At 39.2% G+C, this 24,194-nt stretch overlaps 2 protein-coding genes across 3 annotated transcripts; one reads left to right on the forward strand and one right to left on the reverse strand.

The window, feature by feature from the left end:
• Positions 1-1,323: 1,323 nt before the first annotated feature.
• Positions 1,324-16,309, forward strand: col9a3 (collagen, type IX, alpha 3). The gene is made up of 32 exons (XM_023278625.3): positions 1,324-1,578; positions 2,516-2,584; positions 3,848-3,883; positions 4,466-4,537; positions 4,683-4,736; positions 6,487-6,522; positions 6,950-6,973; positions 7,151-7,204; positions 8,305-8,358; positions 8,504-8,545; positions 8,660-8,716; positions 8,852-8,905; positions 8,997-9,050; positions 9,204-9,257; positions 9,365-9,418; positions 9,547-9,600; positions 9,679-9,732; positions 9,818-9,871; positions 9,979-10,032; positions 10,295-10,339; positions 10,428-10,481; positions 10,591-10,644; positions 11,411-11,464; positions 11,573-11,644; positions 12,196-12,231; positions 12,445-12,489; positions 13,043-13,075; positions 13,722-13,868; positions 13,992-14,046; positions 14,138-14,320; positions 14,975-15,052; positions 15,242-16,309. Exons 1-32 carry the CDS (start codon positions 1,513-1,515, stop codon positions 15,424-15,426), a joined length of 2,037 nt encoding a protein of 678 aa, XP_023134393.2. The 5' UTR covers positions 1,324-1,512; the 3' UTR covers positions 15,427-16,309.
• LOC111574189 (transcription factor-like 5 protein) lies at positions 16,075-24,124 on the reverse strand. Of its 2 annotated transcripts, XM_023278627.2 has the most exons (7): positions 21,121-24,124; positions 20,114-20,693; positions 19,867-20,014; positions 19,624-19,777; positions 19,306-19,489; positions 17,629-17,770; positions 16,075-17,181 (listed from the first exon to the last, which is right to left on the reverse strand). In XM_023278627.2, exons 2-7 carry the CDS (start codon positions 20,686-20,688, stop codon positions 17,062-17,064), a joined length of 1,323 nt encoding a protein of 440 aa, XP_023134395.2. In that variant the 5' UTR covers positions 20,689-20,693; positions 21,121-24,124; the 3' UTR covers positions 16,075-17,061. The 2 variants fall into 2 exon arrangements, with proteins under 2 accessions (XP_023134395.2, XP_054869216.1); XM_055013241.1 differs by having other exon boundaries at positions 20,114-24,124.
• Between the last annotated feature and the right edge of the window lie 70 nt (positions 24,125-24,194).

Here is a 24,194-nt window from a genome sequence, read left to right on the forward strand (position 1 = left end):
ATCAACTCTTTGATTTCGGCCAACAGTGACAAAAAACGCTGCAAAACTGGTCCCCTGCTGATCCATGGGGTTTCTGTGTGTAGTAACAGGTCACCATGTTCAGCTAACAGCTCCTCCAGCAGCACCTTCGATGTCCTGGTTGTTTGGCTTTGGAGCCATTTATGATCTTCACGACACGAGTCATCACATGATCAAATCTGGCCACTTTTGTACATACATATGTCCTGCTGGTGAATGATGCAGTGGTAATGTAGGAATGTTGGGAAGTCTGGATCACCTCTGCATCGTACAATGAAGCCTGCATGGCGACCCGTCATGGAGGAGCCCATTCCGTCGTGACTAAAACAAGCTTTTCTAATGGTACATTTTTCTCCACGAAGAAACTTTTCGCCGCGTAGTAGAAGCCAAAGCTGACTTTAAGTCCCAGGCTTTTCCTGTCCGTAGTTCGCATACAGTCTATGTGCGCTAGCAGGTGGCTAGTTAGCATGGAAGCTTTGTAGCGGCTAAAGTAGCATCTCTCCACATTGTGCCGCTTTGCCGACGCAATAGTCGCCCCGCAAATAGGACGCATATCTTTCACTGTCGTGAAAAAGAACTCTTCCTCCCAGTCATCGTGAAAATAGTGTTTTCTTTTTCACTTCTCTGTCATGTTTTGGGGGTAAGAACCACGCCTAGCTTCCCAAAGTGTCTGCGCCCGGACGCTTCAGCAGTGACGTGTGGTTTGACATGCGCAGTGAACTCTGACTTGGACAAGGTCGAAGTTCATTTACACCGAAGATTTTATTTTTTAAGAAAAAATTTATAATAAATATTGTAATTTAAAATCTGCATTAATGTAAGTATTTTTGATTTCAAAAGAACAGCAACTCTATTTTTTATAAGGAATTTCATGGTGATTAGTGTTATTTTTAGAACATGTGTTGGGCAACTCACATGGTCTCTGCAGGCAACCAGGCGCCCGCGGGCACCATGTTGGCTACCCCTGCTCTATTCTCACTTCAGGCTTTGTTCGGGGTGTCTGCTTCTTTTAAGCTATGTCCCTTGTGATTCCACCAACTTGGCCCAAAGTGCAAACTAACACTATTTTACTGCAGTACCCTTTCAATCATTGTCCCTCTGTACAGACCCCACTACTACAAATATTTCTACCCCGCAAACTGGAGTTTTTGTTTTGAGTCCGTTCCCAATTGGTCATTTGGTATTTTTAACATTTCTAGCTCAACCCACTTTCTTTGGTGTCCGAGATGGATTCCCCCCTCTGCGTTTCTGCCTCCTCCAGCACCACTCCTCACCCCCCTCACCCCTGTGTGCAATGTGCTAGACTGAGTTCAGCCCCTTCGGCTGGAGGCTCGGGTTTATCTGGGACCAAAGAGAAAGCCATTCAGGAGCTGTGCGCCGTGAGGTGAAGGAAGGCTCCGTGGCGGACGCTGGGGGGGAGCGACAGAGGACCAGGGAACCGGGGATTTGACCTTTTACGCATAAATTCGGGTGTGTGAGGGCGAGCGGGGAGCTATGGCGGTGTTCTCTGCTCTTTGGGTGCTCTTACTGTGCCAGCTTTTGACATCCTCCTCAGCCCAGGTAAGTGTCGCCAAGCGCTACATCATTCCTCTCCTTCAGGCGCCTGCATCATTTCTGGATGTGTTCGGCTCTCTGCTGACCCACTGATCTATTGATGGGAATAAAGGTATCTCTTGTGTTGATGATGGTGGTGATTATGACGGTCCATCTCTGCAGCAGCTGCAGGCCCGAGCTGTTCGTTGAACCTAAAACTTGATGCTTTCTCTCAGTGTTTACTGTTAAATACAGTTTATCCCCGCTGCGCCACTGTACACGAATTTAAGTGAGCATTTGTGGCATTTTCTCTGTCTGCTTCTGTAGGCCTATTCTGAGAGTGTAATTGTGTGCAGGTGGGTTTATCTTTCTCACTAATTGCCGAAGTCAGGGTTATGTTTTCCCTGAACCTGTGGAATGTGCGGATTGGAGATCAGTGCGCACAATGCCACCTCTGTTCATTCAGCGTCCCCGACTGAGCTAAAAATCTGGAGCATTCTTGGAAAGTCCTCAGTGAAATGATTTTGTTTTGTTAAGTGAGCCATAAGCTGCAGATTTATTTGTGTTTTTGGAGAAATCTTTTCGAACCTCCCTGTGCGCAAGGAAGGATTTCAAGCGGTTTTTTGTTTTGTTTTGTTGTTTTTTGTTTTACGCATGCGTATTTGCATCCTGTTTTTCATGGTGTTGCAGCTGTTTTGAAATATTTCCATCAACTTACATCTTTAGAATCCTAATCTATGATTACATGTCGTTAGTATTGTTCTCAGTAGACTTTTTTTCCTGTTTTTCTTCTGAATTCTCACACCTTTGTGGCCACAATATACCAAACATTTCTTACCACATTCTGTTTCTTTCAGTACACATCAAATCACACTCTACACATTTCTGCTTTGCTGCATCAAAGCACCAGTGCTTCATGTGACAAAGGGAGACATTTCTGATTAGGGTTGATTTTATATTGCAGAGGCCGGGCCCCAGAGGAGCTCCAGGGCCACCGGGACCTGTCGGAGAACCAGGAAGGGATGGCACCGATGTGAGTTGACCAGAGTCCACAGGAGTCTGCACTTTAGTCTAATGTGTCTCTTGTCTTTGCCTCTTCTACAGTCAGCAATCAACTGCTAGAAGAAAGTTGAAAGTAGATGGATAACCTCCTGATTTCTTTTTGTGAGCAAAGCATTTTTAAAAAATTTTTTTTCAAGGAAATTAAAGGTTACAAAAAAGATCATCAAGAACTTAGACATTTTTGCCACAGCTTCCAAAATAATCATTGATGATGTATTTAATATTTGGATTTCTACTCAGAAAGTGCTTTGCTTGTGCACAAATGTGGCTTCAGTGCAGGATTTTATCACATTGACTCCACCCACAGCTCCTCCTCCTATAGGTATTAAATTATAATCATGCATGTCAGGTAGGCCGGGTTTAGATCTTCTCAATAGAGTTCTGTCACAGTTTTAGAATCCTTTCCTATTAAACCATTCAGAACTATTTTATATTTGCACTGTGAATGGCTTTTCTTTTATAGATTATTTTAAAATTGACAAAAGTCATTGTGTATAATTGATAAATTTTGACAATCCTTTGATATTTAAGCCCCCAGACTCCTGACTGTTAAACAGGTTTGCTGGTATGTAGAGTGAGCGTATAAGAGGAAATTGGATTATGCAGAAGCAAAGTAAAAAGAAAAACCTTGGTAACATCATAGCAAACCTTGTTCAATCTTCACTTCCTAATCCTTGTTTTTCTTTTGTGTCAAAGTTTCTGTTGCACACTCAGAAACACTCAAATTGTAGTAGATTTTGTTTATACATGTCAGAAAACTTCAGACCGTGTTAGCCGTGGATATTTTTGTGACTCCAGTGAAGTTTGGGCACACAGAGGGTCCATTCATGCATTCCCCAACCCTGTGAGACCATCTAGAGTTTCACCTCACACCTCCTCCCTGCACCTTCAGCCCCCCTTGTCCAAACCAAACTGAGGCTTTCATCATGTGACCAGTCTGCAGTCAGGTGTTTGTTCTTCCACGGTCTCTGCAGAAGCTAAACATTGTATAGAGTGAAGCAACCAACAGGGTCACTGCTTCAGTCACTTAATACACTGAGTTATTGATGAACTACTGTATCTACAGACACTTTGTGGAAACACTGTAGTCAAAACACTGTATTTACTGGAAGTCTTTGGACTTGTATGGCAGTGTAATTTAAAGAACTCTCGTTGTCTAATCCTACAGTAGCCTCACAACTGAACTTTGAAAATAAATGTAAGAATATATTACTTTTTTTTGTCTCATTGACAGGGCAAACCAGGACCTGCTGGACTGCCGGGGAAAGCAGTAAGTATTCCAACAAGTCAAACAAATTCAGCTTTTTTCATGGGCTGTACAAAAGTTTTAAGGGAGGTGAAGGAGGTTGTTCCAGTTTGTAAAAAATAAGAAGAAGAAAAGAAATCAAGGCTCTCTTTGGGGTTATTAGAGTTTTCTTTGCACTCTGCCTTTGACTTGCCGACAACATGTCAAAATAATAGAGGTTCCAATTAAAACCCCAATGTTGTAATGTAACTTCATGATACAGAGATAAAAAAAAGTTGCCCTCTTTGACACAAATCTTTATTTAGTTATTAACCGCATTGCAAAAGAGAGTTGACATAAAACAGAAAATTAGTTTAAATAAATCCCTTGCTCTTTAGAAAATGGTGAGATGGCTGTTCCTTTGCCCAAAAGACAATAATACCTCACTCCTTTATTTTGTGAGATTTGTTATATAGCCTGAAATCACAAATTTGTGTCTGTATGTACAGCATACAATATCCTTATTCTTGCTTTTCATCTAAAGATGTTTGGATAAAGAATAGTAAAATGTTTAAATCAATTGTTCAGTTAGGTAGATAAGCCATTCATAAGTTTCTGTCTTTGTAGGGTCCCAAAGGGAAAGCAGGAATCCCAGGATCACCAGGACAACCAGGTCTGCCAGGACTTCCAGGGGTTGATGTAAGTGTCCAATAATCACACACCTTCAGTTATCTTAACTAACATCAACACACCACCTCTGCTTTGTGTGTTTTGGGATGATTCCTTATTGGCAATGTTCCAGAGCACGAGGAAATGATGCACAACTGTTGTGCTTCCTCTTCAGGGTTTGACAGGTCCTGATGGTCCCGCAGGCAAAGACGGACCCGCAGGAGAAGCAGTAAGTATGTTTTTTGCCTTTTGAGCTCCCTGGATGCTGAGGATACATTTAAAGATCCACCAGTTGAGTTTCACGACCTCCCGCTTACTTAAGACTCTCACTAATTAATCAGCTGAATCTACCACTTGCAAGACTCATTAGCACACATGTACGCAGACCAATTCTGTTGCATGAAGATCTTCAGGACAGTATAACAGGCACAAGGTCTGTGTTTCTTCTGTCAGCCTGAATTTGTCAAGCTGGCTCAGCCTCTTGGTGGGAATAATTTTAATGAGGGATTAGAATCGGATTTATTTCTGCTGCTTCCCTAATCCGGCCCGGAATGCACACTGTTTCCCAGCAATCTGTGAGGCTGTAGGAGATGAGGATCTCCAGCCCAGATGCTGAGGAGAAACAGGTATTATTCTCTGGGAAGACACAAGACAGGACAGAATTCCAGCACATGAGAGATAAAACTGCTGCTTCATCTTGTGATCAAACAGGAACACATTTCTTTCCCCACAATGAATGTAAGATATGAAATAACAAAAGACTGAGGGACTTCTAATGTAGGACTGCAAAGTAACAGTCAAGAAAGATAATTCCCCCGCTCCCCCTCACCCCCCCAGCAATTCAACTAATTAGCCAACCTAATGAGGAAGCTTGCGTCAACTCATGTCCCTAATTACTCAGATAACTACACAGTTATGGCTGGCTCATAGTGCCGAGGAGCCAGGCAAAGGCAGAGAAGATGAAAGTGTAGGAGTCGGAGATGAAGCATAAGCTAACGTACAGCCCACTAAACTGCATATGCAGCTTTCTCACATTTCTTTCTTGATTATTTGTGCGCATGTCTGCTCTGTTGTGCAGTTTACAAACCGAGGATTGCAATGAAGTGTAACGTCGCTGTGTTGGGCCTGTTTATTTAGAGTCTTTTGTCATCTCACCTCCCAGACAACACAAATACAGCTGGGAGGGAGTAAACAAAGAGTGAAAGAAGGAGGGGGAGAAATGAAAGAAGAGAAGAGAGGGCACCACAGGAAACTACAATTTGATCATTTACTCTATTAACTTAAATTTAGTTGATGAAATAGAAAGACTGAACTTATACATTATCAAGTTTTTTATAGATAATCACAGTAATTGTATTACATCTATCAGTAATTGGCAAGACAGTTTTTCCTTAGTATTTTTCCCAAGGAGTTACCATACAAAGCATTTGGCATCCTCTACATTCTCATGTCTTCATAGAAAAATGACTAGATGTCGTATTCCTTTTTAAGCATCAACACTAGATAGCGTTACAAAACACTGGAAAAGGTCTGATTTGCCTGAGAGCATATTTGATGCTAAATGCAAAATGGATAGCTTTACAACGATACCAGTCCCACCTTGTTTACATTTTTAAAGTCACGTACATACAATGTAAGCAACGATACTCTCTGTCCTGCCTTGTCCACAAAGCCGTATACATGCAGTAACCACCCCACAATAACTAAAAGAGGATGTTGAATGAAAGCCTCCCTTTGCACGTTGCAAGCATGCAGAATGAAAAGAAACTTTTACACAGGTTTAGATCTGAACTGTCGATTCAGTTAGAAAAGTAAATGTGTACAAAATAAAAAGGATGTAGTTGCTCATTATCTTTTTTTTTCTGGAAAAATCTAAATTTCTATTAGTCCTTTGCATGGACATAAGACAGGGGTCTCGAAGTTTCTTTATGCATTACTTGATTATGTCTCAAAGACTGATTTTGATTTGTTATCTGTAGGGTGAAGCTGGACCTCCTGGACCACCTGGACCTCCTGTAAGTAACCCTACATACTGTGTTACCACCGTTACGCTGACGTATTAGCCTTAAAAAACTTCACATTCCTCATAACACAAATCATTAAACTAAAGGTAGTAACTCCCTTTCAGTCTGCATCGGATTATTTCAAGCTATTAGAAACAAGTTCTGTAATTCTGTTCTTGCTAAGTCAGGGTGACAATCAGCTCTAATCACATTTAAGAAGCCCTCAGTTAACATAAACATGGCGAGGACACACACTGTCTCAGGCTGCTCTGATCAGACTGGAAAGTGGAAATCCTCCTCACAGTAGCAGCAGCCTGTGAAATCTTTCACAGCAGATTAGATGCAGCGATACGTCACATGGTGGATATTGTTTTTGTGAGTAAATCTAATCATCACCGTGGTGTTTGTGACTTAATTTGCCTTCCTGTGTATTCCGTAGGGCAGAGGGAGACCAGGAGCTGCAGTGAGTACACAGCACTGTCTTTTTATATCTTGCTCAGGCAGTATTACTGTGATGTATTTGTGTCATTTAACACACCATCACTGCTCATTTGCATCTTGGGATTTGTATTATTGATGCAGTCCACATAGCGTGTTACGCATGTTCTCTGATGTCACACCAAGTGTCTTTAATTTCCAGGGACTTCCTGGAACCAATGGGTTGCCAGGCGGAGTCGGACCCCAGGGTCCAGCGGTGAGTATCTGTCTGATCTCCTCTATAAAGACTTTCTGTCTTCATTAAGGAATTTCATTCTCTGAGTCATCAGGAAGAGATAGTCCATTTCCATATCCTCAGAAAACTCCTGTCACCCGCTATATTTATTAGGTGAAAAGACAATAACAGCAACTTTATACACAAGAAACAGAACAGTAAAGCAAATACTAACAGAGATCCAGTAATCTCTGCTGGAATCAACCAGCACAGGATTGCCCTAAATTCCCATTTATTGTAGCAGGAGGATAAGAATAACCACTGGACTGGATGGACATGTTGGCACATGGACTGGCCTAGTGTTTCTTCTGGGTCACATTTTATTTAGATTGTACTGAGCTCATGTGTTAAAGTTTACTGTGGTTCAAAAGACAGCAGCAGTTAGAAGATATTTTCCTGTCCAAGTCAGGATTCATGCTACCTTCAGGTTGCTGTCAAAGATGCAGCGATCAGATGGAGTATTTATTGAAAGTCTATGTTTTAATCACCTTTCAGTTGACTTGTTATTTAAAAATCACATCCAGATATGTTCCTGTGAATAATCATTTGTGTTGAATGTAGCTTTCAATCAAAAGAAATTGTACAATTACAGCTACCTGATCCAGAACCTATGAATGAGAAAATAGTTCTCTGAAAAACTAACCCGATGTTTCCTCTTAGATTTAAAAGTTAATTCTCAGTATTTATGTACCAAAAGCCTCAAGTTTCCGCATCACACAATTGGCTTCTAAATTCGCTATAATGTCACAAAATTCTGCATGTATGTGCTCAAATTCAGATTGATCCTGAGCGCAGAGAGATGAATGTTAAACAGCCTTCTAGTGTCAAACTCTACATGTATCGCGCTGTACAGTGAAGGTCAAACATGAAGTGACAATAAGAAAATCACAATTTTTGAGTTAAGAGGACCTTTAGTGCTTCTCCTCCCTGAGGAACCAAGACTGATTGTAATAACTGATGACTTCACCTTGAGCCAGATGGAAGAAACTGCCTCTAACTACATTATAACCAGGAGAAAAAAAAAATCAGACCGAGATGCTGGAGATGCTCCTAATCTTAGTGCTCTTCTGTCTGTTCCTCAGGGTGCTGAGGGTCTTCCAGGACTTCCTGGACCTCCAGGCCCTGATGGACCCCCAGTAAGTGCAGTTTCATTATATTCTGTATAGCTTTCGCTGCTGGTCTTATTGAATATCTGTGAATTCACTAAACCAAATTACTAAATGCACTAAAATGAAGAATGCAGAGATGTGAAAAATTTCTCAAATTTTCTCCCTCTTTCAGGGTCTTCCTGGTACTCTTCATGATCTTAATGGTGACCTTCTGGTAAGATTTCAACCATGCACTCTGTAAAAGCTGCATAATGACATTAAATTAAGGAAAAATGCTCTGTACACAGAGACTGTAGAGTCCTCAGTGTTTTGTGTCTGTCCTCTGCAGTGTCCTGCAATCTGCCCCCCTGGTCCCTCTGGTCCTCCTGGGATGCCAGGATTCAAGGTAAATGGAGCTTCTGTTGTGATTATTTTTTAAATTTGTTTTGACTTGTACACCTCTAAATGTCTTATTCTTAGAAATATCCACAACTCAGCTCACCCTGCACTCATGGCTGTCTTCATTTCTTTGCACACGTAGGGCCACACCGGACACAAAGGAGACAAAGGAGAGCCTGGAAAAGATGGAGAGAGAGTGAGTTCAATATGAAGAATAGCATGAACAGCTGCTAGTCTTTCAGAGATTTGGTGTTTTGATGGTTTACACTGTTCTGTTCTGTCTCTAGGGTGATGCTGGTCCACCAGGTCCACCAGGTATTCCCGGCACCGTGGGTCTGCAGGTGAGAAATCAGATTACTTTGGTTATTTTTATCATTCTTGTATGACCTTTTGCCTGCTGGATTTTAAATACCACAACTGATAGCTTTTGAGGAAGTATTTAATATTCTGAGTAGGTAGTGATGTTTTAAAGTGCCTCTAATGTTGTGTTTCAGGGCCCACGTGGTTTAAGAGGCCTACAAGGCCCAATGGGAGCTGTAGGCGATAGAGTAAGCACCATCACTCCTACTTGCTTTACCTTTGAATCACTCTCGGCACAGAAATTCAGATGTGTGTCAGTATGTTTCCTTTGACCTGATCGTCTGTTTGTCTCCAGGGCCTCCCGGGCTTCAGAGGCAAGCCTGGCATTGCTGGAATCATTGGAAAGACAGTGAGTCTTGTCTTGTTTAGTCCACACTTACAACAAAAAAACTGTGTTTTTTTTAAGTAGTTCACAATTAGAACAGACGGCTGGTCCCATCAATGAATAGCTGTGTGTGTTTCATCTGATGTCTCCAGGGTGATGCCGGAGAAAAGGGACCACAGGGATTCAGAGGACCCAAAGGAGAAATTGTAAGTAAAAGACTTAAAGCTGTGACAGTTGGTATATTTAAGACAAAGTAAATTACACCCTCATTTCTCATTCACCAGGGTAAAATTGGTCCCAAAGGAGCTCCTGGAGGAGCAGGACCCAAAGGAGAGCCTGTAAGTGCATATATGCAAAATGAGCCATTTTTAATTTACATTTCCCTGTCAGAACTATGAGGGTTAAATGTGATGTCTTGGACAGGGTATTCCTGGCAGAGATGGGAAAGATGGTGCACCAGGGCTGGATGGTGAGAAGGTAAATTGCACCTGTTCCTCCTGAATGATCTTCTGCTTTAATTGGTTGCAAGTCCATGGCCTGCGTAAAGCTGTGTCACAGTCACAGTGTCATCTGTCTGTTGATAGGGTGATGCTGGACGCCATGGGGTAGTTGGAGAGAAAGGACCAAATGGGCTCCCTGTAAGTATTTTTGACATAGACTCTAGCTGATAATGAAGGCTGTTACCTTGATTCTTCATTCTAAGTATCAGTTTGTTTGGAGTCTTGTACAATTTCTCGAAGTCACTCTTAATCACTGTTTGTGTTTATTAAAAATAGTGATGCCAACCCCAATTAAGCTGAGCTTTAATTATGCTGAAATTTCTGTGAATTAAAAGTCCGAAATATGCTCCTTTTCATGATGTGAAAGTGCAAACACTCACTCTCTGTGGCTTTCTTCTAGGGTCTGCAAGGAAAGGCTGGAGCAAAGGGATCTAAAGGAGAAGTTGTGAGTATTAACGCAAAATAGACAACAAATTTAACTTCAAACTAAGGTCAAGATCACAGCTATTATGTTCTCCCTTTTTTTGCACAAGGGTGATCCGGGGAAAGCTGGGGAGACAGGACCCTCTGGAGAGCCAGGTATTCCTGTATGTATCTGATGGAATTTTTGGAAGGTTGCTACCTCTCTGACATGTCACTTAACCCAACATGTCTGCTCTCTAAACTTTCCTAACTTGTCCAACATCTTCCCTTCAGGGTGAGATCGGCATCCCAGGTGAGAGGGGGATCGCAGGCCCCAGAGGAGTGGCTGTAAGTTAATAGTATAAATGAATGCAACTCATACATTAACTGTTGTCGCATAGCTGCCATGGTAGCATAGCTGTAAAAACTTCAAAAGCATCTATTAGAGGGCATTTAAAAATAATCTTTGCCCCATTTACAAGCCAAATGATTAGACTTCCTGCTGCACAGATGGCCATCTGTTAAATTTAACCAATTTACAGAATTTAGACCCAGTTTCCAACACTTTTAAAGCACGCTGCTCTAATAACCAGTGTGCATATTTGAATACATAATGACTGAAAATGAAAAGGAATCAAATGTAGAGTACTCATATTAAAAGACTGAAATGCATAGCAGCGTGCAGCATGACTATAAACTTGAACAAGAATGACAGGATAAAAAACTACTGGTCTTCAAAGTTAATGATATTCTAAAAAAGTAGCAAAAGTATTCCTTCTGATTCAGTGGCTTACTAAGGTGGAGTTAGTCAGTTATGGAGAGATACCTGAGGGGATGAGAGCAGTTATTCACGAAGCAGGAATTCATAAACAGAGAGATCTTTGTTTTTCACATCAGACCCTGTGGCAAGGATAAAACAGCGTAGGAATTAACAGACCACTATCACCCACTGCACTGCATAATGAACCGTACCTCACACTACCACTGCCTCCACTTGTTTACTTCCTCGTCTCTGAATCAAAACTGTCTAAGAAGGAAACATCATTAATATCTCGTGTGTTTTACCACTTCACATTCTGCAGTAGGATGACAAGACAATGTCTCTTTCCAACAGGGAGGTATTGGACCAGCAGGAAACCCTGGGCCTCAGGGAGTGAAAGGCTTCCAGGTCAGTTGTATGAATCATTAATCATCACAGACTTTTTTCATTATTATTATTATTATTATTATTATTCATTTTAGTTAACTCACTGGCCCTGTGTTTCTTGTGCTGCAGGGAGTCAAAGGAGCTTTGGGGGATCCAGGTCTTCCGGGACCAACAGGAATCCGAGGAGAGTTTGGTGACAGGGTGAGTTTTTCCTGTCCGTGACACAGTAAAGGATGCAGCTTTTGATTAATGGATTAATCAGTTGTCCTGTAAAATGTCCAAAAAATGCTACCATCTAACATCCTAAAATTTCCTTCAGTCTGACTTACAGTCTAAATCCCAAAGGTGTTCAATTTTAAACAAGACCTGATGACTAAAATAGCCTCTGATTATTTTTTTATTACTTATTAGTTGCTAAAAAGAAACAAACAGCAGCTTATCTCCACACAGACATGACCGAGACACGTTACTAACCATCAGAGGATACTATATGTCAATAACCAGGTCATCCCTCCTCAGTCTTATTGGTATAAACTTCAACTGCAGCCAGCAGAAGGTGCAGACACAAAGTGGCCTCCTGTTCAGAATCTGAGGACAGAACAAAGCCGGCTTTTATGCCAGTCTTGGTTCCCCTCAACCAGCCCACCTCACTTCCCTCCATCCCCCCTTCCTTCTCCCGCAGTCGGCCTTCGAAAAATGTCTCTGCATGGCTCTTATTCATGTTCGCTCTCTCGCTTTTTTCAACTCTGTAGGGTCCAGTTGGAGCTTCTGGAGCTAAAGGAGACATGGTCAGTCAAAGTTCAAGCTGGTCAAGTTTAAATATGACCGTCACTGATATTCTATGGTAGTCTTGAACCTGCTATCAAATAATTGTTTATGTATAATGTTTAGTGTTGATGCTGAAAATGTTGTCTGAACTCAGGAGATTAAAGAGATTATTTTTTCAGTCGTTTTGTGTGAGATTATAGTAGAATAATTCAAGTCTTCTGTTGTCACTTTAGGGTGTGGCAGGAAGCGATGGTTTACCAGGAGAGAACGGAGAACCTGTAAGTATTTTTATAATTTCATGTGCTTTGTTTGAATCCAAACACTTCCAAACACTCGCAGCATCATTACCCAGAGACTCATTACTTTGTTTGCAGTAATTAGTTATGCACTTGCTTCAGGACTCTACTGTTGAGTGCTGACTAAGATCAGGAGGAGAGAACACATGAAATCAATTTTAAAGGCCTTGCATTGACCTTGTTATTGATTTTAAGACTATTTCACGTGTCTGTAAAGCACATCATTGTCTTACACAAGCCTATTTGACCCCTCAGCTTCTCTGGCATTAGTTTTTTTGTTGTGACCTGCTGAAGGAGTCATGGAACAACAGAAAATGTTGCTATCTTTAAACGTCAACTTCCCTTTTAAGCCTCCTTTAATTAAGATGGTTTATTTAATAAGTAATTTATGTACTAACATGTTTTTTTGCCTCTTTATTTTTATATTCTATTGCTTCTATATCAATAAAATTTAATTGATAGATTGTGTGCTTCATAACATTCTGTAATGTAACATTTTTCACATGCTTATCTAAAATAATTTACTTAATTTCAGGGTCCTTTTGGGCCAGTTGGACAAAAAGGAGAGGTGAGCTACATTTCTGTTTTCACTGTGTTATTTTTGCAGTGTTTCATGCTTCTACATGGACCTGCAATCTGCACACCAATTTTCTAAATACACTTTTTGTCTGCCTGTTAGCACCAAACATAGATCAGATGCTGTGTGTGGGTGTAATTAGCAGCCCAAGTTTTGTTTCAAACTCCTGTGTCTACTCCCTCACGAAACATTAAACACTGGTGCCTAGCTCTGAGCTGTTGCCCACTTGTCAGAGTCAGTGCACATGATTCAGCCTCACATTCCAGATTTAATAGGATTAATTAGAGATAGGTATTGTTGCTTTAGCGTTATTGGCCTGTTTGCTGCTATTGCCACGAGGGAAAGACGAGTCACATTAAGCTGCAGCACAATTTATGTAATTAGAGACACAGCACTGATGAACCTCACTCTCGTACTCTCATTTACTGTTTGCTGTGCTTGTTGGGAGTAATTATCAAGCAACAAGACGCCATATGAATCCACCCCCGCACTGTCTCAACAGACCCGGTTTGCTCCTCTGTTGGTGTTTAGTCAACGATCAAACCTTAAGGATGTTTTTGGCTCCGGTTTGGAAGAAATTGATTATATTTTGCAAAACATAATGAGCTATTTGGCTGATGATTGTTGCTGATTATAGTCTGGGAAGCGGGGTGAGCTGGGACCTAAAGGCGTGGCAGGTCCTCAAGGAGAGCTCGGTGCAAGAGGGCCTCCAGGAAAACAAGGACTAATGGGCTTCCAAGGAGAACAGGGTCTGCCTGGAATCGCAGGAAAGACAGGTGTACCTGTAAGTGTGTTTTTCAAATCTGTGCAAAACTGTCAGTGACTTGCTGAAGCATCTTAATATTCATGTTTTCCTATAAACTTCCTGAATGAGGTTACACTTGGAAAATGTCATCTTGTGTTTCAGGGTAAACTGGCAAGTGAGCAGCACATAAGAGAGCTATGTGGCTCAATGATCGATGGTGAGAGATGTTAATCTTTATCTATGGGTTATTCCATCACTGAATATAAGAAACACTGAGAATTAACTTTCTGTCGTTTTGTGTCATGCAGATCAGATTGCACAGCTGGCTGCTAATCTGCGAAGACCGCTGGCACCAGGAATGGTGGGCCGCCCCGGGCCTGCTGGACCCGCAGGAAGCCCAGGCGTAGCTGGCTCTATTGGGCATCCAGGCGCACGTGGACCACCAGGGTACAGAGGTCTGCCTGGAGAACTTGGAGATCCTGGTCCTAGAGGTATGAAAAACTTAATCAGAACAGATCTTTTGACCTATTGACAGCATCACAGAAATCAATTGATCAGTACCTCTTATTATCATTAATAACATCGGTGCTTACATAGAGGACCAATACAACTGTGTACAAATACTCAGTTACGAGTAAACATCTAATATTCACAATCCAAAAGCTTAGTATTGGCATATCTTTACTTAAAGTATCCCCTGTGGCCCCTGTGAGTAATATCTTTTTAGATCTTTTTAATAATCAGTCGGTGTATAAACAGTACATAACTAGCTTTAGATATTTTTTCCACTACACAAATGTGTTAAATTTTGGGATTCTCTTCGCTTTTTTGTAAAATAGTGAGTCACTTCAAACCTCTAATAGTTATTTTACAGAAACTATCTGGAAAAAAATACCAGGTAATCAGTCTTCAATAGAAGATTTAACTACTCATAGACATCTGCAATAAGAGAAGTTTTGTTTTTAAATCGAGACAAGAGGTTTAATTTTATCAATAGTGTATTTTGCAACATGTCTTTCATGCAATGTCAATCTGAAAAGTAACTACTAAAGATGCTTATCAGATGAATGGAGTGAAATGAAAAGCACAGAATGCAAATAAATGCACTTTCGACCAATGATAAATGTTTACTAATTTCACGACAGGTGACGTTGGTGAAGCAGGTGATAAGGGCTCTACTGGCAAAGCCATTGATGGGCCAACTGGAGACCAAGGATACCAAGGTATGTACATGTAGTCCTAACTCCATATTGACATTTCGATCCATAAAGCCATATCATAAATATGCATGCATGTCTTTTGTCAAATTTGTGCCTGTGGTTAACACGTGCAAGATGTTCATTTGTGCTGTTCCTAAAGCTCCATAAAATATGCTCGTTTCTACAACTTCTAACTGCAATTCTTTTCCGCAGGTCTTCCCGGAGTACCTGGAATTGTCAAAGATGGTCGTGATGGGTCTCCAGGAGATCCAGGTGAACCTGGAGAGCCGGGCAGGGTAGGTAGGACTGGGCACCAGGGACCACCTGGAATCTGTGATACATCAGCCTGCCAGGGAGCATCAGTCGCTGGGAAATCCTCCAACCCCAAAAACCATTAAACATGACTTCCTGCGACCTGAAGCCATCCACTCTAAGGAGGAAGGGTGATAAGTGAGGAAGAAAGGAACAAAAGAAGAAAGTGATCACAAAAAAGTCCTCTTTATTTAAATAGATGTATCACAAGATGGGAAGAGTAACATCTGCAGGTGTGATATTTTGAGAGGAACACAGGAACATCCCAGGAGTGACAAGAACATCAGAGCAACTGAGAGACCAAAAAAATCAAGATGACATCCAGAAATAAAGTGAACAGAGGCACGGAAAAGTGCAAGAGAACATCTGCATTGATCCAAGTACTATCACATAACAAGACTTGACTTACAAACAACTGGAAAATGAATGATGAGTCCTTTGTGTATAAAAACTTTGTACATGTTGTTTCCATGCCCCCGATTACTTTGGTTGATATCCTTCTGACAGAGAACACTAAAAACAACAGAGGTTGAATGTGCATTTATCATGGCCCATTATGTAAATCACAGATGTTACCTCAACATTCAAGCTAACAGTGTACAATATGGAAATAGGTGCAGGAGGCAAAGAGCCTCTGTGGAGGAGCTGTGTATGTACTGTAAAAGGAATAAAAAACAAACACCCAGGTGCCCAGAAATTGTGTAGATTAATGGAAAAAAAACTTTTGATAGTAGGTTTTTATGGCTTGTTTTTTTTTTCTTTTGTTGGTTTTTTTGTTACATGCAAAGTTGATTCTCCAGATTTGAGAATCAAAACCAAAATAAACTTGTGGATGCATGAATCAAATATTGTAAAATACAGAAAGTTTAAGACTCTTTTAAAAAAGTATTGTTTTCCAATCTGCAATGACCACATCCACTATGTACTACCGGTGCTGTAACTATTAAATATACATGACGTTAAATACTATTTATTATTTGTGGGTGACTGTTGTATGTACAGTAAGATGCTACAGCGACATGTTGTAAGAAAGAACAAATAAAGCCACTTTTCAGTAAAACATTACTCTTTTCTACATATCAAATGGACAGTCTGCACTTCAGAGTAATATGCTCTAAACACTGGGAAATCAAATAATCCCTTGAACTCACAAAGCAGCAACACTTACTTCTATACCAAAATGCATAAATATATAAATAGAAAATAGAAGTTAGTAGGCCGCAAGATGGGGAACATTTTATAAATAAGGTTTAACCAAAAGAACTAATAAAAACATTTAATAAAAGTGCAAATTTGAACCAAGCTTATGAAAGATGCAGATATTAAAATGGAAGAGGTGAAGAGCAGGAGTCTGCCAATTAGAGCACTGTCTCATCTGTTTTTCAAAGGGAAACAGTGCCACCTGTGTGTCAAAAGTTCCACTTTTTTAAGACACATTTTTACAAGCGGTTTGTATACCTTGTAGAAGGTTGTGGCAATCCAAGTGCAATGTGGTCTTGAGACGCAACTGAAGCAAACCGACCACATCACAGCATTGCATGTTCTTGGACTGACAACCGACCACATCCTAAAACATTGTAATACATTCAAAAGGACATATTTGGTTGTTTTAAATATAACATCAATCAACATAGCCTCACTGAAAAACAAAGCTACTATAAATGTTAAATTAGATTGTACTCATGTTTGTGGCTGACGGATTGGATAAAACAATGAGGATGTCATTGTTCTGCTGCAACAGAAAGCGTCTTCTCCATGTTCTGCTGGATTGGGTCCTGACCTGAAGAAGACCTGGATTTAAGAAGGACTCCTGTCTCACAAGTGAAGACCTTCTGAAACTCCTGCAAAAGAAAGATTAGGAGGTTACTGCGGGTAATGATACACAGCATCAGGACTCTTTTATCCTATCCAGACTGCCCCATTCCTCTACTGCAGGTAGTGGAGGTGGTGTTGCACACTGACAGCGTGATTACATTTTGCTGCCTTGTAATTTTCAGAATGAAAATCAATTTCCACAGACTTCATAACTGCAACAGATAGATAATCCATCATGGCAAAACAATAAAGTTTATTTGATTTTATATGGTAAAAGTAAGATGAATTTGATTTGAACTCTCTAAATAACAAAAGTCATATAAAGTCTGCTGCTGTACTAATTAGACAGGCGGCAAGAGGAAATGTAATTAAGCTCTTATCTTCTAGCCCCAGGTTTCTAGTCTCAAATAATTCAGTTGGAGGGTGATGCAGCCAAAATGCTTTACATTAATCAGTGTTCTACACAAACTTGCCTCTTTGAAGGTGTTGCCATACATCTTATTGATGTATCTCAGGAAGGCCGTGGTCCACTGCAGTGTGGTGGCTTTGTCTGTTTCTGAGCCACAGAACGGCACCATCATGTTCAGCTCATCGCAGCACAAACGAATCTTCTTCCTGTGAGAGAGTGCAAGCAATACAGATACTTTCAATTAGCGTTTCAACTTTAATTCTTAGACCTGTTTTATGGAAGAAATCAATATATTTATTTTTTTTAATTAAAATATATACAACCAAAATATGTTCAGTTCTCTTTAAAGACAGACGGCCTTGTTTTGCGCATTTAGAATAAACATGGTGGGGAGGAAGCCTTAAACTTAAAAAGTCAGTAAACACTAAACAAGACATGTCCCGTGTCCCAGTTCTGCAACGTTACTGCAATTAAAGATTAGCAATTGGGCAATTACTTTTATTTTCACTATGATCTATATACTCTAGTTGGTAAAATGTCAGAAAACGGTAAAATCTGCCTGTTACAATAGTCTTCAAATAACACTTTTGTCAGACTCAGACACTCTAATGCCCAAAAGTACTGATTTACTTTTATTGTTAAAGCAATACATCAAATCTACAAAAAAGGAAAGCAGAACAAACATTTGCAAAATATTTTCTGTTTGTGATCTACTTTATCTACCATACATATTTCAATGTTAATATAATATCCTCAAATTCTTCTATCTTATGACAACAATGGCACAGTGTATACACAAATATTTGAAAAGAAATACAAAAAAGTACTGCTTTGTCTTTGATAGATGTGTAAATGAGTGTTATGCTTCACTGCACCTGTGAGTAATGAAGTAATAAAGAAAATGATGGAAATTTGTCTCAAGTTAGTACAAATTGGCATTCCAAACCAGTGCTCCCCAAATTTTGTGAACCAAGTGATTTTATATGTAAAGTGTCTTTGAGTGTTTTGAAATCTGCTATACCAATAAAAATTATTATTATTATTATTATTATTATTATTATTATTATTATTATTATTATTATTATTATTATTATTATTATTATTAAGTGACTCTTTACAGTCTTTTTTTTAAGTTAATCTTCTACACATTTTTCCATCACTGTACTCATAGTCATTATTTCTGACAGCTGTGCATCAGGAAAACTTGCACTGTGATGTACTTTCAAGCACATTATGCAAATGGAAATCTTTCATAGCAAAGCATAGCTACATATTTTGGCATTTTTAGGAACTTTAATTGCAATGATTTGGGTGATTTTGCAATGTATTATGAAGATGTAATATGAAAACTGAGTAAATGTAAATGTCTCCTCATTTTTCATGTGATGGAAAGTTATTAAAACGCGCCTTGCACGAGACAGTTCTCAAGACAACCCTAAATGACACAGCACAGACTTTACGAACCTCTGGACTAAATTACTTATGTTCTTAATAGCGTACAATAAATCAGCGACAAAGTAATTTTGCAAACAGTCTGTCGTGATGAGTGATTGGCAAGCACACTTGAAACTGTAAAGCTTACAATATGCTACATTGACAGGATAGTTATAAAAGGCTGTTGAAAACATCACATTATGATAAAAGATTTCAGAAAACAAAAATTTATAATGTGTTCGTGTCATCATGTTGCAAACTGTGGAGGATGCAGCAACACCTGCAGGTGTCAGAACTGACTGCTCACCTGCGTTCCCTCTCCTTAATGTTGTGTCTCCCTCGGCGCTCACCGGGGGACATACAAGGTAGAGTTCTTTTCCTGGCGCCGTCCCGTGGATGTCCGGCTGGGCATGTGGCAACTCTAGCAGCCTTTGGTTGAAAGCTTTGAGTGCTACAATGATTCCTAAAAGCAGCAGGTGTCGCCACATCCTCTATGAAATAAACATGAGCACTTAAGACGAAGTTAGATACAGATTTGCACATGCATTTGCAGTACAGTATAGCAGGCAACAACTATGTGAATACATGTTTAAAATAAAATTTGTTTTAAAATACTAATTGTTACTTTCAGTCTTCATCATCTTCTGCTCTTCTGCTGGGTTGCTGCTGCTGGTATACTGAGCTGTTGCAACAACCCTGTCTGGGTGAAAATTCAACACAAAAGTCTTTGGAATGATTACACCCTGATGCCTGTTAGGTTCCACCATGTGGGCAATTACCTGCAATTATAACAGAAAAAAACATGGTGTGAAATCTGCCCTGCACTAAAATTATAATAAAATGCAAGCTGATAGTTCTTGCACCATACCTGCCGACACATGTTGGTGACAGGGTCAAAATCACTGCCTGCATATGAGGTGGAAACCTTAAAAGAATCTGCTTTGTCGGTTTTCATCCACTTCTGCTTTTGAGGATGTATGACTGCCTCTGCTGACTGCTTAAGTACTGTCAAAAAACTGAAATACAACAGAAGAGATTTTGCACACGGCATAAAAAATATGTACATCAGCATTATATTTACTCAAATAGCAACACATTATATTAATTAAGCCTACTTGGAAAGAACTGCAGAGTGAATATCTTGCGGCCTTGGGGTGTCAGCAGACACAGTGTTAAATCTTTTCTCCAAGCAAATTCTGGCAGCTGATCCACTTCTCTTCTGTAAAGTTTTACTGCTGTTGGCAAGTACTTCACTTGTGTTTTCTTCACCTCTGATTCTGGCGAGCACAAAACCCGGGACATCTCCGTAAGAAGCTGGTGTCTTTTGTCCTGGCATCACCAGACAGTGGTCATCACTAGAAGTAGACAGGTCAATAGCTTGAGTGGTAGTGAATGGACAAATCACTGCGGATTCAGGGACATCTTTAACCACGACAGCAGCAGGGTAGGATCTGGCGTCTGGACAATGTGGACACCCCGCCTGGGCCTCCACGTCTGCTTGGATGAGGTGCTGAAGGTGTGAATATTCAACCTCTGACATCTCCATCAGACCAAGCTCTGGACCCAACATCTGCCCCTGATCGTAGGTCAAACACCCACCTTGGCTCAAAATCAGCCCAACAGAGTCACAGGCGTGTTCTCTGGATGAGGATGGCACATGGATGGTTTTAGAAGCTGTTGAAAAGGACATCTTTTCTGTAGGAGGACAGGATGAGATCAGGAAAATGCTGTTTTACAGGGCACATATTGAAATTATTTAACTGTGGTGTTAGAGCTATTAAATTTGAGTCTGGGAACATTGCATAAATATTTGTTCAATCAAGTTTGCTTAAACATCCCTGGTAATGGTAAATTTGATAACTTTAGCTCAAAAATATAAGTCGTAATAAGCACAGCTAGCTTGTAAACTTTTGCTAAGCTAACGTTAGCTAGCACGTAGCAAAGACGTTGGCACAAGCTAACGTTCGAATCCGGGTTTTCGCCATCTTAAAACGCGTAATTACAAACGCATTAACATTAAAGACAGTAAATAAAAAAAGTCGTTTGCTTTATAGAGACAGAACTCTAAATAAGCTGTCATTTAGTGCATTATGTGTGACTTTTTATTGGGTCTTAAACTTACTTTAATGGCAAATTCTTGCTCTGGAGTTGCCGTTGGTGTCTGACTCCGTCGCTTGTCTAAGACTATGATGTCGTTAGACCGGCTGACACAGAATAAACCTCTTTTATATTTATTCTATTTCGTATAGAAAACTGCACACAGTGTGGTATAAGCAGAGAAGTTTTAAAAACCTCTTTAAAAGCTTGAATTAACCAAGTTCGCTGACTTAATGGGAGACACTACAGGTGAATGTAACTTATACATTAATAAAGGCTGTGATTTTTGCATTACAAGTTTTCATATATGTTATGTCTCAATATAAATGAGACTTTATAACCAAAAACGTTCTAATTTGCATTTATTTCCAAAACAGAAATCTGAACTTTGGAGAAAAAGACAGCTTGTTATTTCATTTTTGTTGACTTATTAACATAGATTTTTGGATATCCTTTTTTTTTAATCACTTCATAAATCAGAAAACGCCTTCAAGAGCCAGAAAGAAATATTAAAATGTTTAATAAATTAGGCTATGAATTATAAATCAACCACTCCTTCAGTAAAATCCTTCAGACTATATTGTTTGGTGCATGTAAATACTACTGCTGGGTTTTTTGGGGGGGCTCGAGGGATTAAAAAAAATAAACCTATTTTCAGAAAACAGCTTTTAAAGTCATTGTAAAATTCCATGTATATTTATTGGAAACTACAATTAACGGGCACAAATTTAAACTAAAAGACATGACTATGAAATTTCTTCAGCTGATTACTTACATTTAGACATAGTTTTCCAAAATATGCATATGAAGTGTTATCTATTAAACATGTGCTAATTTAAATGTTAAATAGACAAAATGTAGTTAAATTTAAAAAAAAAAAAAAAAAAACTCATAAATGTGCATTTTTCTTTTGACTAGCCTGAAAGAAGAGATATTACGGAAGCAGAATACCAAAACTGTCAAAACTGACCAGTGCATGAAGAAACTGTGTTTCTGCCTGTACTTAAATACTTAAGCACGATATTATTTCTCTGTTTACACTTCAGGAATTTTTTAAACTTAAAATAAAACAATATGTGTGGTGGTGAGATTTCCAACATAAAGCAGCACCTGAGTGGGAAAACTCAGTTAAAAGTAGTAGTTCTGTATTCATTGTCACTTAAGTAAAAGCGGTGAAGTATTGGAATCCAAATGTGCTCAAAATACCATAAGTATTCAGGATGACTAAATTACAATAATTTACTCCTAAAGCACATGTCAGTTTTATTACTTAATCCTATACAGCTAATTTTTTAAAAATAATTCATTAGTTAGTTGACAATTTTCAACTATTAAATAAATGTTTAATTTGCTTTGTTGTGTTTAATCAAATTTACTGGCACCAACTTCTTCAAAGTGAAGATGTCTCATTTCATAGCTTTCTCTGTGTAGTAAATTCAACTGCATTTGATTCTGACTGTTGGTCAGAGAAAATAAAGAAAAGAAAAAAAATGTTATGTGGCTTTTCATGTTACTATTTTTCTTTCTTTTTTTTGATAATAAAGATAATTGGTTCCCACAGTCACAGCTGCCTTTACAATACTTCTATGATGGAATGATGTTTTCTGAGTTTTTCATTTCCAGATTAAAAGAATGAAGAACTTTGACAAAACACACTTAAAACATATGGAATAAGCACAATATACACAAACAAATGTTACAACTAGATGTTGACACAGTTCCCTGAAGATGGAAGACCTGTCACTGTTAATACTGTTCTTCAGTGGTGCGAATGTATAACAAATTCACATGACTTATATCACGTAAACCTACACAAAAGGAGTAAATCTGACTTTAGAGAGCTGCACATCTGATCAAGTCCTGTGTGTGGTAGGTTCGGGTTGACTAGGACATCAGAGACCCGTCTGTATACTTTGGAGTGAACAGAGAGTGAATTATCTTAACTGATGAAATGTCAGCTGTAGTCATGTTACCTGTTTTTAAACTGCCCCTGCTGTGCAAAACTCATATTGAACATGCTGACAAATAAAATGCTATTCTGTAAAATTAAGGCTCACATTTGATCAGATACAAAACAACAAGCTGAACGCAAATCTTTAAACAATCGCTACACTTTTAATGTACTAAATATATTAAGAAATTGTGCATGAGCTAAAGGGTTTTTTTTTTTTTAAATACACATTTTAAATATATCAATAAACCTTATGGTTACAAATAGAATGGGACTTGTTTTTATTTCGGACTGTGATATTTATTTTTTTCAAAAACCTTATTCAAATCCTTTTTGTATTTTATTTGCATTTATTTTATTTAGTTTTTGCTGCAAAATTCCCATTTCACATAGGATACCAATAAAGTACTCTATTTATTAGTTTTAAGGAAAAAAGAAAATACTCAGAGCACAGAACAAAATCATCACAATCAAAATGCCAAATCTGTAATGACATCAATTTACTTTTAAGAATGAGCTAAATATATATATGACGATGCATAAAGATATTAAATTGAAGTGGTAGTGCATATTTCAGCTTGGCCTCAGGAATGGACCTGCACACTGATAGAAAAATCATAATAACAGTTATAATTTAACTTCTGCAATTACTAAAGCTTCTGCTGCCCCCCTTTGGTCAGACATGAGCTCTGCAAAAAGCTGTGAAGCCAAGGATGCTCTTTTCCTTCCCATTCTTTCAGTAACTAAATGTGGACCCTCTCCTGCTTGTCACAGCAAGAACCCTTAAGAAAGCAGAAAAACTGATTATGTGCTTATTATGTGGAAAATACCCCATATTGTTGTGAAATGGACCAATGGCAATGCAAGACAAACCAGCACAGTACCATTTATTGATTAAAGATTGTATTGCACAAACAATCTACATCTCAAATAAGAGTGCATAATGTGCCAGAAAGCATTTCCTTGGAATGGGGGTCACGCCATGTGTGTCAAAACTAGGAAAGGATTTCACATCTCCTTTAATTACCCAGACCTATTAGGCACATAGTGTACATTTACTGCAATCCAACTTTTATATCTGAGCTTGATTAAGCCCCACAAAGACAGTTGTGTCTGAACTGTGCTTTTATTTGGAATGTGTTTTAACA

This window comes from Amphiprion ocellaris, chromosome 8 (assembly GCF_022539595.1).
Source record: "Amphiprion ocellaris isolate individual 3 ecotype Okinawa chromosome 8, ASM2253959v1, whole genome shotgun sequence".
NCBI classification, from domain to species: domain Eukaryota; kingdom Metazoa; phylum Chordata; class Actinopteri; family Pomacentridae; genus Amphiprion; species Amphiprion ocellaris.